The following is a 13,662-nucleotide window of genomic DNA, read 5'->3' as shown; positions in this document are numbered from 1 at the left end:
TAGTATTTTAATTGAACCTGGTTAAATTGCTAATGGGTCCAATAAAAGTGGAATTTCTTAAAATGTATTTCTACAAAGTAAAGGACAATGGAGTAGATGAAGGAAGTTCAAGACATAACTTCCATTAATCATAATGGGTAGGGAGCACCATAAGCAAATAAGTTGGATAAGAAGTCTTTTCTTCTTCAGAAGAATACCGTAATACCCTGATAGAGCTGTTGGTAGAAATGAGACTGTCAAACAGCAATGATCTGCAGTCAGAGGCTTCTTCAGGTTCATTGCTATACTGACTGCTACTGGAGATCAATCCTGCCCATAGAATCACCATCCACAATGAGGCTTTGAAGATCGTTCAATGACATCGGTTACAAAAAAATAACTTCCCTTTCGGATAAAGTATTTTTGAATTGAATTTCCCTTAAAGCGATCCATTGCAGTTGTGTGCTGATTGGTCGTGCTCATGTACAAAATTAACCATTTAGAAGAAAGCAAAAATTTTAATATTTAAAAAAAAATGTTTACAAAAAAAGATTTTAAAATATATATGTACAAGTATTTTATTGCTGTGTGTGAATAAAACCAAAGCAGAGACTGACAGCTCAAAGTCTTGTTTACAAATTGCAAATTTGTGTTTTTTGTCGCTTGCTGATGACGTCAGTGGTTCTTCCATCATGGCGGCGGAGAGCTGTGAAGAGATGAGCGGTAACGGGGTGCCTGAAGAGTCTCCAGGTGGATTCATTTCTTAGTTTCCAGACTAAAGTTGGCTGCGGGTTGACAGATATGACAGTAGTTGTTTCCATAAAGCGCCGTTCGTTTGAAAAGCGGAAGGCAGGACGCGCCAGGCTGAGCTGCACGCAGCGACACCGAGCAGAGCTGGACGCTCAGCTGGACGCTCCGTGACTCCCTGCAAGCTGAGCTGTCGGGTTTTAACTCACAGCTGTGCTGATGAGGATCCCGCTCAGCTTCCTAGAGGGACAGTTTCTACAATTCAGTGGTTTTTACTTTCCTCTTACTGCGCTGGTGTCTGTTATCGTGTATGAATGGGAAGCTCTGCAGAAATCTTAAAACTTCTTGCTTTTTATCCAAAGTTTCTGGAATTAGTTTATGTGCACGGAGGTTTTCTTTCTCACCAGGTTATCTCATTCATTTGGGTGTCTTAATGTGATTCTTTTTAATGTATTTAAACATTTAAAACAAATTATATCTGACATGAAACGAGTTACAGACATGTATGCATTATGCTGCTGTGAAGCTCATTTAAAATGGAATGGTCTAAACTTAATAAATATTGTAAATTGAATTCAGTAAAAGAGATTTATTTTGGTCTGCTGTGGAGAGCCAGGTGTGCCCCTGGCTCTCACTCTGTTGACCTTTGACCTTAAAGTGCTGTTTCACTATAGCAGAACCAATTTTCTTTGGCTCAAAGAAGCTAATTTGTTCATTTTCTCCTTTTTGAAGCCATGGATGTCACCGAAGCAGCGCCTCCTCCTCCTGAAGCATTGGAAGAAAATGGAGGTGCCGCTTCGACCCCTGAGGGTCCTACAGAACCAGATGACTACTCCACAGGCCTGGAAGCAGCGAGCGAACAGGGGGATCTACCTGCAGACTTTGAGCGTCTATGGAAAGCCGCACATGACAATCCTCAGGACTTCCCCAACTGGACTGATCTGCTCCAGTACTGTGAGCATGAGGTGTGTGTTTTCAGCAAACCAGAGGGATTGTTTTTAGTAGAAAACAGAAATTAAGAATCAGTTTCTCTGTAGAGCGGAATTACCATCCAGTTTCATCTTTTCAGGGTCACACTGCTGCGTACCGCAGAGCGCTGGAAGCCTTTCTGGCTCGGTATCCTCTCTGCTACGGCTACTGGAAAAAATTTGTCGACCTGGAACGTCGAGACGGCGACAATGATAAAGCAGAGGAGGTAAAAACTCCTTTGCAGTTTTTTGTCATTATTTGATGTGTATTTGTACAGCACTTTACACTGCTGCTTTCTTATTTTAAAAAATTCACGCGTGTGCTGTGTTAGGTGTGTATTCGTGGTCTTCAAGCAATTCCTCTGAGCGTAGATCTTTGGATCCACTACATCAATCTGCTGCTGGGAACGCTGGACATGAACCTGCCCGATTCAGCTGTTCGGATTCGCAGGTAAACAAGCTTTCAGTCGCATCTTAAACTTAATGTTTTCAACTCATGATTCCCCAAAGCTGATGGAAACGTCAAGGGTTTAGCTCTAAAATTTCTGTTTTAATTTTCTTTTGAATCTTGTAAGATTTTTTAAAATGTTTTTTTTTTTTTACAAATATTAGATTTTACAATTTAGTTTCGAAACCAATTCCAGCACAATTTTGTTTCATGACTTGTACTACAACTTTTTTTTTTTAAACATCATATAAAAAAACATCAAGAAATTTGACTCTGGAAATGATAAACATGGAGAAACCAAGAGAGCAGAAAACACAATCCTAGTAATACACAAACAGTTCTTTGATTACATGATTTTTTTTCCCTTTGTTAAATGTCCTCAGTGTTTTTGAGAATGGCGTTGCGTCGTGCGGTTTGGATTTCCACTCGGACCGCCTCTGGGATCTCTACGTGGAGTGGGAGAAGGAGCACGGAAACGTGAAGAACGCAGCGGCCGTCCTGGACCGGGCGCTCAGAGTTCCCACTCAGCTCTATAGCACCCACTACGACAAGTAAGCCCACCTGACCACCAGAGACACAAAGTGACATGTTGGACACTGTAAGAGCAAAACTTGCAAGTAAATAAAAAATTAACATTGATAAACAGATTTTTGAGCAGAATGTCTGTTTTAATGTTTACTGGTTTTCTCAATTGTTGACTGTGTAATATCTTTAATAACTTTACATTTTTCTGTTTTTATGACATAAACTGCCTTGTTGCTGAGATGTGTGATACAAATAAACTTGATTGGTTGATAAAAGCTCTGATAGAGTTTGTGTAAAATGTCATTTTATCTTAAATTAGTCAATCCTAGTTTACAGCAACTCCTCTCCCAGTATTTTATTATGATAAAAGTGGTGACAGTGCATTGATAAGCCTTCATCCCCTCCCTTTCATTTGTCTCTTAAATTTATTCCTGTTCCTGCTGCGTTGTCCATCCTTCCTCCTGTCAGGTTCAAAGCGCATCTTAACAACAACCCGCCTAAAGACGTGCTCCCCTCAGAGGAGTACGAGGAGCTGAGGGCGACGTGCCGGCAGAGCCAGAAGGCAAAGCGGGCCGAACAGGCCCAGGAGGCGGACGAGGAGAGACCACCAGGAGAGGAGGAGCCCGCTACACCCGAGGGTACCGACTCTGTGAGTGAAATCTGGCTATTAAAAGCTTGTTTCTCACTAGATAGAAGCCTTTATGAGGCTCAACCACCTGCTTTATTATTAATCAGATATTATTTAATCTGGGAGGATGGAATTAGTTTTATGGGTTCTAATCCCTTGTTTTTTTTATTTTGGGAGATTTTAAAGTCCCAGCACTCGTAGAGTTCAGTAAAAGCTGAAAGTTTGTCACATTTTCAATGTGAGCATTTTTTACACATGTAATGTATTGTTCTGTTCAGGAGGAGCTGATGCAGAAGATAAGAGACCAGGTTCTTCTTCGTAGAGACAAAGTTTACCAGGACAACGAGGGAGAAGTCAGGAAGAGATGGAACTATGAAGATGCTGTGAGTTTCTGCTGGGATTATTTCCCCAGACCTCCCTGTCCATCTTTTCTTTATTCTTATTTGAATCTTCATTTATTTATTTCTTTACTTTACTCTTTTATTCTTTTAGTTTTTTATTTATGTATTAGTTTTTAATTTATTTATTTTACTTTAATCTTATTTTAATTCTTTATGCATTTCAGTTTTTTCCATTTGTTCTCTTTTTTGTATCTCTATTTTTATTCTTTATGTATTTCTGTTTTTTATTATTCATTGCTTGATTTTATTCTGTTTCTTTATTTTATTTTATTTTGCCAGTTTTATCACGTTCATATATCGCGTCTCAGGAAGTCATGTTCATGTTGAGCTCCAGAAGTATCATACATGCATAGATGCAGGCAAATCTTAAACCTAATAATTATTTGAAGAAACACAGAACAAACCAAAGACATGAAAACAGCTTTGAATGAGTGACTCTAAAAATGTCAGAACACATTTTGTAAATAAAAACATGACTGAGAAAAGTAGAAATAATTTAGTCCAGTTTAAACTCTCCCGCTGTCGCCGGATCACAAACCCAGCAGATTTCCTCGTTACTTTTCGACAGATCAAGCGTCCATACTTCCACGTCCGGCCGCTGGACCGCCTCCAGCTCCGAGCCTGGCACTCCTACCTGGACTGGGAGATCGCTGAGCTGAACAAAGACACCAGAGAGTCCTCACAAGGCAAGCACACGCATCATAAAAGTGTTTCATGTTTGAAAGTATCTGTATTTAACGCTGCTGCCTTCAGCAGATCCAAACCAGGAATCGACGGAGGAATCTGAGATCACAACGCAGCGCCAGGATTCTCCCGCCGTCCAGGGCGACCACAGGGTTCGCATCCTGTTTGAGCGCTGCCTGATCGCCTGCGCTCTGTACGAAGAGTTCTGGACCAGGGTGAGTTAAATCACTTATTGGCTTTATCTGTGAGGAGCTTGTGACAATGCAACACCTTCCTGTGTGTGTTTCAGTACATTCAGTACCTGGAGCCGCAGAGTGTGCAGGAGACCCGGGCCGTCTACAGGCGAGCCTGCCAGGTCCACCTCCCCAACAAGCCCAACATCCACATGCAGTGGGCCACGTTTGAGGAGAGACACGGTACGACACGCCCGTCTCCTTCCAGAGCTGCTCTTCACTTCCAGCTGCTTGTTTATACGAAGAACCAGAGACATTAAAATTTATTTACTCCTCCTTTTTTGTGTCTCAACATGCTTTTGTAAACAAAGCCCAAGTTTCAAAGGCAAAAGTTTCAATGTAAAACAAAACAAAAAGCACATCGGAAAAGCTGCTCATGCGAACTTCCTGCCCGTTTCCACCAGGTGACCTCAACGAGGCCCGGCGGGTTCTGGAGGCCCTGGAGAAAGCCCGGCCTGGTCTGGCTGTGGTTCGCATTCGCAGGGCGGCCTTGGAGCGCCGAGCGGGCCGGCTGGACCAGTCGGAGGCTCTGCTGCGAGAGGCGGTGGCTGAATCCAAAGAGAGGCCGACGCTGCACGCCTTCTACTCCATCAAACTGGCCCGTCTGCTGCTCAAAGTGGCCAGAAACCCAGATGGCGCTCGCACAGTTTTACAGGAAGCGCTGGAGATTAGTCCGGTGAGAGTAGAGAGTTTAACTGGTCTCTCACTTAAACAGCATGATGGGTCTGGGTGCTTCGTGGTGTCAGGGAGGAATTTGCTACAAAATAATTGAAATATTGTCACAAGAGATTTCTCCTTGAGGCTGTAAAAAGATAATTTTGTCCTAATTAAAAATAAAAAGTATCCATCTATTCTGGGCACCAGTCAGGTCCGGATGCTCACTTTGCAGCCTCTTTTTTTTTTAATAAAAATGTTTTTCTTTTCTCCATAAATGATTCTTCCATCAGGATAACGACAAGCTGCACTTGAACCTGTTGGACCTGGAGTCGTCTGCGGAGCCGGGCGCTTCACCCGAGGCGGTGCAGGAGTGTGTGACCCGGGCCCTGGCGGCTCCGCTCACCCCACAAACCAAGTTACTTCTGTCACAGAGAGGCCTCCAGTTCACAGAGGAGTACAGCAACTCCATTAAGAGGTTAAGCATCACGTTTCTGACCATCCTGTTCGGGTCGGGCGAAGCATTTTCATCTCAAAGTGAAGCTGTGCTGTCTCCGCAGCGTGCTGTCCGTCTACGAGGCGCATCAGAAGCTGCTGGACGAGCTGGGAGGCACAAAGAGAGAAGCAGAGAATGGGTGAGAGCAGAGGGCAAAACTCGCCTCACATTATGATTTTGGATGGAAAGTTCAGTATGTCAGAGACACTTATTAAAGCTTTCTGTTTTAATAAGTGTTACAGTGTCATACACTTATCAGAAGTAGGAAAAATGAACTCAAGACTTAGAAATAGGAGGAGTAGGACAGCTGATGACTGATCAGAAACTGAACCAAAATAACTGGATTATTTTCTGGTTTATTCGAATGAAACCAGAATTACAGATGAATAATTATTATCTGCATAGATCTGTTTACCATTCAGGGATTTGGAGTCTGATCCTTCCTTCGCAGAAACGTTGGAGTCATTGATGCTTCTTGAACAATATGGCTCCAGTAAATAAGGTTCTAGTCCTTCAGTAGAACCGGGTTCCTCCTCTTCATCATTCCGATTTGCTTCTTCCGTCAAAACTGCAGATGAATCTCAAATGTTCACTGAAATCCTCGCAACTTCTGTAGATTCAGCCCTAGTTTACATTTCGACTTACCCTGATTACATCACAAAATGGCGCCAACTACTACATACAAAACCAGCGACACTGAATTTATAGAATTCACATCAGCTCATCTTTCTAAATCGTGATTTTAACATTTTATTTGTATTAATCTGGTTCTTAAGGGACGAGGATCCAGAGAAAACTAGCAAAACAGACGACAGCTCTTCTGCAGCTGCAGCAGCTGCTGCAGCTGCACCAGCATCCAGCGCGTCACACGTTCCCATCACCACGCCGCCGCCTCCGGTGATGGCCACCGACCCGAGCGCCCAGGCCGGATACGGAGCGTACAGCAGCTGGTACCAGGTAAAAGTTAAGAAGTTCTGCCAGTTAATTTTTACAGATTCCTATTTTCGTTGTTTTTGAAATTTGAAAACTGATGTTGAATTTGTCTGAAAGTTTTTAATGACTCAACTCATCAGTTTCTTTTCTGTCTCTAAGCAACCGCAGTACGGCGGCTACGGCGGCTACGGCTACCAGAACGCCTGGAACTACAACCAGTCCTACTATCCACCCAGTTAAACCCAACAGCTCTGGAACCAGCCCGACCCGTCTGAGCAACAGACTTATTTCCCAGCATGCCCCTGTGCTTTCAGCTCGGCGTCGGTGAATCTCGGTGGAAAAAGCAGCTAAAGGGAAACCGTGGCACCCATTTTCTGTAAAGTCTTCTGATTTTAATTAAAATTATTTTTGTATTTGTTGTCAAATCGACGCCTTTTCTCATGTTTTAAAGTCGCTTACTCTATCCAGTGTGTGAATGGCGTTTTGTACCATTTGTTGGTTTTTAATGTACATAAAATGTGTTTTATAGTGTCACACTAAGGCTTTCTTAGATTCTTTTTTTTGAAAAACAATTCAACACTACATAAAACAAACTCATGTTTCTATTATTCACCTAAATGTTCAAAAACAAGAAATAAGCGTTCTAATAGAAAGGTACCATGAATCCATTTCACTTCCTCCTGTTTTTATAGACAAACTGATCATTTGTTTGTGTTGAATACTTTAATTTAACCCAAATGAGCAGGTTTGGTTGTTTTATTAAGGTACATCAGCAACTTTGGCTTCATTTAGACTGTAGCAATAAATGGAGTCCAGCACCAAGTTTTTGGCTTCAGCTCCCAAAATATCAGCACTGTGGTAATAATGCAGAAGAAGCTTAAAACTTAATTTATCTTTTAGAGACGAATCTCTCTGAAAAAAGACCCCCCTATCCATCACCATCTATAACACTTTACTAATCCTAAGGATTAATAAAGTATTTTTGGATTACTAACAGACAACTTTTGATTTTTTTTTTCTCTCAGCCACTCTTCAAAGTGGGAAAAACAAGAGAACATACTGAAGCGGTGCAACTTGTTTGCTGTCATGTCTTAACATCATCTTTATGTTGCCAAACTGTTCAAAGCTCTTGGAGGAAAAGCTCACAAGTCAAAGAGCAAACTCGCATGGAAATCAATTTTTATAAAATTTTTTTTACTTTGCTAGAAGTTAAAATGTAAACTTTCATCTGTCTGATCCAGGATTTATTTTCTGTAAAACAATCTCCACCTAACAGTTTGACACCCTTTCTTCCACATTTCAAGTACTTCTTGGATTAATATTTTAAGATGATGTGGTTAAGATTATTTTCAGAAAGAAAAACCTTTTAGCGGCATCATTTTTCAGGTTTTCTACTTTGATGAGAAAAGGTTTTACAAAAGTGTGAGGAAGGATAATTTCTATAAAATTCAGAACATCAACTCGATTCTCCCAGCTAGTTTTATTGTAATCGGTTTCCTCGTGGACACAGCTTTCAGCAAATCTGAACTCATTAAAAAAATGAAAGTATAACGTCACAAAGTCGGGAAGATTCCAGGAAATAAACTTAAGGCCCTTTCAGAACCACTTTAGCACGTATTCTTTAGCAATACAAGGATCGAGTTAAAACTTTGTTCTGTGCATTTTTTTAATAAATGTGTTGAAACCACAAGCAGAGTTCCTTAGGGAAGTATCAGTCAGAAGGCAGCTATCTTCAGCTCGACCGGCTGAGGTCGAAGGTCCAGTTCAACGCCTGCAGCAGATCTGAAGCTGCATTCAGTCAGTCTTCCCAAACAAAAACTCAGATCAAATTCAGAGGAGCTCCAATGTGTCTGAATGCAGCTTCACTGCTTCTCTGCTTCGGTTCAGCTAGCTGGCTTTGTGAGTGATACTAGCAGATGGCAGCTCGGTTCCTGGATCGCTCGGTTCTCGTGTCGACGTCGTGGTAGAGGTGAGGTAGGCTCACAGAGCTGATCCATCTCACTTTTTGGTAACAACCAGCACAGCTGAAGGCACCAAACCTGTGCAGAGCGCAAAGAGAAGCCGATTTTAGCCAAACGCAAACCACGTTTGAAAAAAAATAAAACTCATGGACATGATGCCATTTGTGATGTCTGACAGCACTTAAAACTCGTTTCCTGGACGCTCACCCAGCTCTTTGAGAGGCTTCTCCATGTCCAGTTCGGTGTAAACGTGGCGTGGATACGGCGACAGCAGCGTGAAGTCCTGACCATCGGGTGTGTTGCCGTTCATCTGCACGTAGACGCGCACCGCCGCCAGCGGCTCCTGGGCCTTGAACACCGTGTTGATGGTGGAGCCGTCCAGCAGACGAACCTGCGAAGGATTCAACGAAAGGAAGCGTGAAATAACTCTAACAGCAGCAATACAGGAAGGAAGGAAAGAAAGGAAGAAAGAAAGGAAAGTAGAAAGAAAGAAAAAAGTTTTTAAAGGAAGGAAAGATGTACACTGAAAAAAATGTCAGAAGTAGAAAAGGAAGATCATTAGAGGAAAAGAATTAACGGTCTTGTTGTCTCTCTTAATGTCCTGAAAGGGGTCTGTAGTTCTTTATTTTATATTTCAAATGTGGCCTACTTCATGTCGCCCGAAAATCACATAGAATCTCAATAAAACACTTTGAAGATGTGACTGATTCTGACAAAGTGGAAAATTGTTCTATCATCATTTCACAACTCTTTATATCCAGATTTCAGAACTGTGAGGAAAATAAGACACAAGGAAGGATGGAATAAGGAACAACAAGCTCCAGTAGAGAAGGAATACTAGGAAGGACAGAAAGACAAGAAAGAATGGAGGACACAAGGAATGGAGGGTAGAAAGGTACAAAAAGCCTTAAAGTGTAAATAATGTAACATAATAAACCTGTATCCTGGACTCATCATACTCCTTCTTTGTGGGCGGGGGCCCCTGACCCGTGGGTGACGACGGACTGGGCGGGGTGGGCTGGGTGGATGTCCCGGTGCTTGGAGGTGCACCACCTCCAAACTAAACCAGAGGAGGGAAAAAAGACAAAACGGTCAGAATTACAGAGTAACAAATGCAAAACAAAGTCAGTGTGTCTAAGGTACCTTCTGTGCTCTCTCCTCTCGGTCTCGTGCGATTTTGTCTTTAACCCTTTGCCTGACAAGGACAAGAAAAGTTAGAAACAGTGATAAGAAGTAAAACCATTATGATTTCAACTAAAATGTCCTCACCATGAAGACTTTCCACAAACTAAACCATCAGAAATAATAACTGCATCATTTTGCATAAACATCCTGCAAAGTTACAGTTAAATCTTGCATATAAATTGTCGTGCTTTCAGCATTTTGCTTCAGGATTTTATAAACGCATTAATTGTTATCAAAACCTTACTTATGTGGCTTTAAACATTAGTTGTGAATCCTTTCAGAAGCTAACCTAGCCAGCTTGTCCTCCATCTTCTCTCTCCTCCGCTGATCTGCCAGTTTCTTCATCTCGTCGTCCTGAATCTTCTGCCGGATCTGCTGCAGCTCCTGGCCCTGCCTCCTCCGCTGCTTTTCCCGCTCCACCTCCTCGGCTCGCTCGCGCTCCCTCCTCTCCGCTTGCTTCACTCGCATCAGCTCCTCTAGTCTGAAAGGCACGGACAAACCAGCTGGTGAATGACAACGCATGGTGTTGACGCTGCTTAAAACCGTTCAGGTTCAGCTCTGACCTCTTGACCTGCTCACGTTTCTCCTCCTCCGACATCGGTCGTTTCGAAGCCTCTGGGTTGTCGGAGTATAATTCATCTCCCTCTGCGATTTCTGGCACTAAAACATGACCACGGCGGGATTAATAACACATCTTTAAAGAAATTATTCACAAAGACAGATCTACCTTAGACAATATGAATAAAAATATTAGATATTTCTTTCACTCCTCAGTAAAACTGACCTTCACCTGAGTCCCCTGCTGTCGTCTGATCTGCCTCTTCTCCTAAAACGTTCCCAGCCGGAGGAACGTACGGCTCGTCGATGTCTGGATCGTTCTCATGTTCCATCAACCTGAAAGAGACGCATCCGAAACAAAAGGTCAGGCAGCCAGTCTGTTCTCTGACATGATGCCACACGTATCATGTCAGAGAACATTTTTACTGGGCATCATTCCAGTAAAACTGAACTTCACTGTGTGAGAACCACTCAAAAAGGAATCGTCATCAAACTTTACAAAGATTAAATATTCATCTGAGGTTCTGCTGCTTGTATTGCTACATTTAAAAAAAAAAGACTTTTAAAAGATTTTAGACTACAACCAGCTTCATGGAGAGACACGTGAAACAATCAGATCTTTACAAATACTAAACAAATGAAATGTATTCATCCACAAGTGTGGGTCACTTCTGCTCTGGCTTGAGCACTTCTCAGCTTGAAAACTGCTTAATAGTGGTATTTTTAAAGTTTTTAACATTCTTCTGTTCCATCATAGTAATTTATTAAACCAACTTGAGTTGGTTTGAGTAGTTTATTTTAGTGAATCAAAAATCCGAATAAAAACTGCTTTCTAAATGCTTACAGAGGTTATAAACGTTTCATGATGAAGTCAGTTTGAGCATCTGAAAGATTGAAGTGTGAAAACATGGCAAAAACAAGAGAAATACACAGAAACTTTCCACCATGACTGTAAATGTCTCACCAGTCCATGGCTTGCTCTATCCCCTGGTTCCCTGTATTGGCCACAGCTTTCTCCCTGAGGAAGCGACACAAAGGACAGGTTAACCAGCATCAGCCTCCAGCTCACTCAAATCAGTCGCATGTGGTGTTTGGATCGGAACTCACGCTCTGTTTCTGCCAAAGCCCATCTCCAGAAGGCTCTCCAGTGTTGTTAGCTCTGCCATTTTGACCTGAAACAAGCAAGTTACCAGCTTTTATGAATCGACAGAAAGAAAAGAGGGGATCAGATAACTCACTTTAGATTTTCCTCATTGAAAGTAAACACATTTACAATATGTTCGGAGTAAAAAAACGAGAAGAACACAGACTGGTTTCCCCCTGAGCAGCAGCCTGCTATTTCCAGTCTCAGCTGAAGTAATGCTAAGAGCTAACGTTAGCATCAATGCTGCTAACGAGGCGAGTTTTATTGACTAAAATGGTTAAAATAGCCTTGCTTTAAATCATTCCCGCTAAAAATGACTTTGTTATCTTGAATGAAGATAGTCATAGTTGTTGTGTTATTTTAAATGTGTTAATATCAGAGGAACAATAGAGACTGATGAAGGGAGCGATTGTTAGCTACTTACACATCAACCTGCTACAACAATTCATCAGTACGGAAAGTCATGTGGCTCAAAAGGGACCACGCGAAATTAGACTTTTTTTTGTAGATTAAGCTCAGTATTATGAGAATGATGCAATCATTTTTCTGACATAAAAATGGTTGGATCAAGAAGTTTGAATGAATGCCTTTTGGTCTTTTTAATTAAAAAAATAATAATTTTACATTATGTTATTAAATAATCATGCAATGAATGATATCATCATTGACATCGTTCATATCAAAAGTTTTATTTTAAGTTATTTCTACAGATGACTGAATATGAAGTTGAGAATGTGCATTAGCTCTGTAACACTGTATTTGGAGCCAAAACGTTGACTTTTAAATGTTTCATTTTTACAAATCCTTCACTCATTGGATGTTATAAAATACAAATATTGCTGGGAAACATCAAACGATTCTCTCTAATAAAAGTTCCTCAAATCCATCAAACCAGAACAGGAAGTAAATTTGAACTATGATCCTGTGACATATTGAAGATTTGTTTTAAAACAATTTCTATTGGTTCCTTTGGTTTCTAAATCTGATAAATCAGTTTTGAGCTTCCTGTTGGCCTGAATGATTTGATCCTATCATGCATTGTATGTTTATTTGTGTTCAAGCTATATAATTTGCTGATTATTATATGCAGGTTGGGTTTGTTACATATTTACAGTAAGTGTAATGATTAATTTTTCTCTACCCCACGCAGTCTTAAGCAGCTCTCAGTCACGAGTTCATCCATTACTCAGACTTTCCTTTCAGCCTCTCACTGGTTTTTTTCACACTTTCAATTGTAATGCTTTGCATCTGTTTTCCTCCTACTTGTATTTACTTGCAGGGTTAATTTGGTAAGTATGAGCTTTATTCATTTGTATTTGTTTGTCAAAGTGATGTGCAATTTAAAAAAAAAAAAAAAAACATGTTACTTGTCAATCAGATGTCAATACTGTTTTTCTGAGAAACCCAAACCTTTGATCTATGACCTGGTTTGTTTTTCTGTTGTTTTGGTTGGTTGTGGCACATTTATGCTGTTTTGGCAGTAAAAACAAATTATCCTATATGTAATCTTAAACAGAGAGATAAAATTTCACAAGAAAGAGCAAAAAAAAAAAAAAAAAAAAATTTTTTAAACATTAAAAAAATGTTGAAATTGAATGAAAGTTGATCAGGTTGAAACATTTCTGTGTTTTCTTCTTGGAAACAAGTTGATGCATGACTGTTTGATTTGCACATATCTTAATTGACTGGTGCCATCATATTTCTTTCTTTTGAAGATGGCATTCTATAAAAGTACAATGTAAAGATTTTTGCTGTTGATCTTGTTCACCTTGTATTGAAAATGTGCCAATTTATTTCTTTTTGATCGCAATAATTTATTGGCACTTGTAAATCTTCCTATTGGAAAGGTCCTCTGAATAGAGATGGGCAAAGTTGAAGGCAATAACAGGGATGAAGGTCTTTTCAGCCTATCTTTGAATTACTTTATGGCTCTGTTTTAATTTTTTTAACAGAGGATGGGTTAAGGGTCAAAGTTCACCAACGATAAGTTGAGTTAGATTTTGCAAAATAAAGATGAAGCTTGCCAAAAGGAAGAGTCAATTATCTATTTTAATGCTATTTTAATGCCTAAATATAAAAAATGTATGTATTTTTTTAAATAGAGTTCAAATTCAAGGT

General features: G+C 40.6%; 2 protein-coding genes across 2 annotated transcripts; one reads left to right on the top strand and one right to left on the bottom strand.

The window, feature by feature from the left end:
• Positions 1-653: 653 nt before the first annotated feature.
• Positions 654-7,686, top strand: si:ch211-114c17.1 (pre-mRNA-processing factor 39). The gene is made up of 15 exons (XM_055034308.1): positions 654-729; positions 1,459-1,691; positions 1,796-1,921; positions 2,027-2,145; positions 2,526-2,693; positions 3,136-3,316; positions 3,574-3,678; positions 4,265-4,382; positions 4,453-4,595; positions 4,670-4,796; positions 5,018-5,289; positions 5,561-5,745; positions 5,828-5,902; positions 6,540-6,720; positions 6,856-7,686. The coding sequence occupies exons 1-15, from the start codon at positions 672-674 to the stop codon at positions 6,934-6,936; spliced, it is 2,172 nt and encodes a 723-aa protein (XP_054890283.1). The 5' UTR covers positions 654-671; the 3' UTR covers positions 6,937-7,686.
• A 471-nt stretch (positions 7,687-8,157) lies between these two features.
• On the bottom strand, positions 8,158-12,009 carry ubxn1 (UBX domain protein 1). The gene is made up of 10 exons (XM_055034831.1): positions 11,969-12,009; positions 11,508-11,572; positions 11,365-11,418; positions 10,627-10,736; positions 10,406-10,502; positions 10,132-10,323; positions 9,801-9,852; positions 9,595-9,717; positions 8,865-9,048; positions 8,158-8,735 (listed from the first exon to the last, which is right to left on the bottom strand). Exons 2-10 carry the CDS (start codon positions 11,564-11,566, stop codon positions 8,695-8,697), a joined length of 912 nt encoding a protein of 303 aa, XP_054890806.1. The 5' UTR covers positions 11,567-11,572; positions 11,969-12,009; the 3' UTR covers positions 8,158-8,694.
• Between the last annotated feature and the right edge of the window lie 1,653 nt (positions 12,010-13,662).

Source organism: Poeciliopsis prolifica, unplaced genomic scaffold, assembly GCF_027474105.1.
Source record: "Poeciliopsis prolifica strain line A6 unplaced genomic scaffold, Auburn_PproV2 SCAFFOLD009, whole genome shotgun sequence".
Classification (NCBI taxonomy): domain Eukaryota; kingdom Metazoa; phylum Chordata; class Actinopteri; order Cyprinodontiformes; family Poeciliidae; genus Poeciliopsis; species Poeciliopsis prolifica.
Note: the sequence above shows the minus strand (reverse complement) of the source record. Positions and strands in the feature narration are given on the sequence as shown.

Bases quoted from the DNA above. Each gene is read 5' to 3' on its own strand.
- si:ch211-114c17.1 (XM_055034308.1), top strand. From the start codon at position 672: ATGGCGGCGGAGAGCTGTGAAGAGATGAGCGGTAACGGGGTGCCTGAA. The intron at 5,746-5,827 runs GTTAAGCATCAC...CTGTCTCCGCAG, and splicing joins TACAGCAACTCCATTAAGAG to CGTGCTGTCCGTCTACGAGG. The intron at 6,721-6,855 runs GTAAAAGTTAAG...TCTGTCTCTAAG, and splicing joins CGTACAGCAGCTGGTACCAG to CAACCGCAGTACGGCGGCTA.
- ubxn1 (XM_055034831.1), bottom strand. From the start codon at position 11,566: ATGGCAGAGCTAACAACACTGGAGAGCCTTCTGGAGATGGGCTTTGGC. The intron at 10,737-11,364 runs GTGAGACATTTA...CGTCTCTTTCAG, and splicing joins ATAGAGCAAGCCATGGACTG to GTTGATGGAACATGAGAACG. The intron at 9,718-9,800 runs GTACCTTAGACA...CCTCTGGTTTAG, and splicing joins GAGAGGAGAGAGCACAGAAG to TTTGGAGGTGGTGCACCTCC.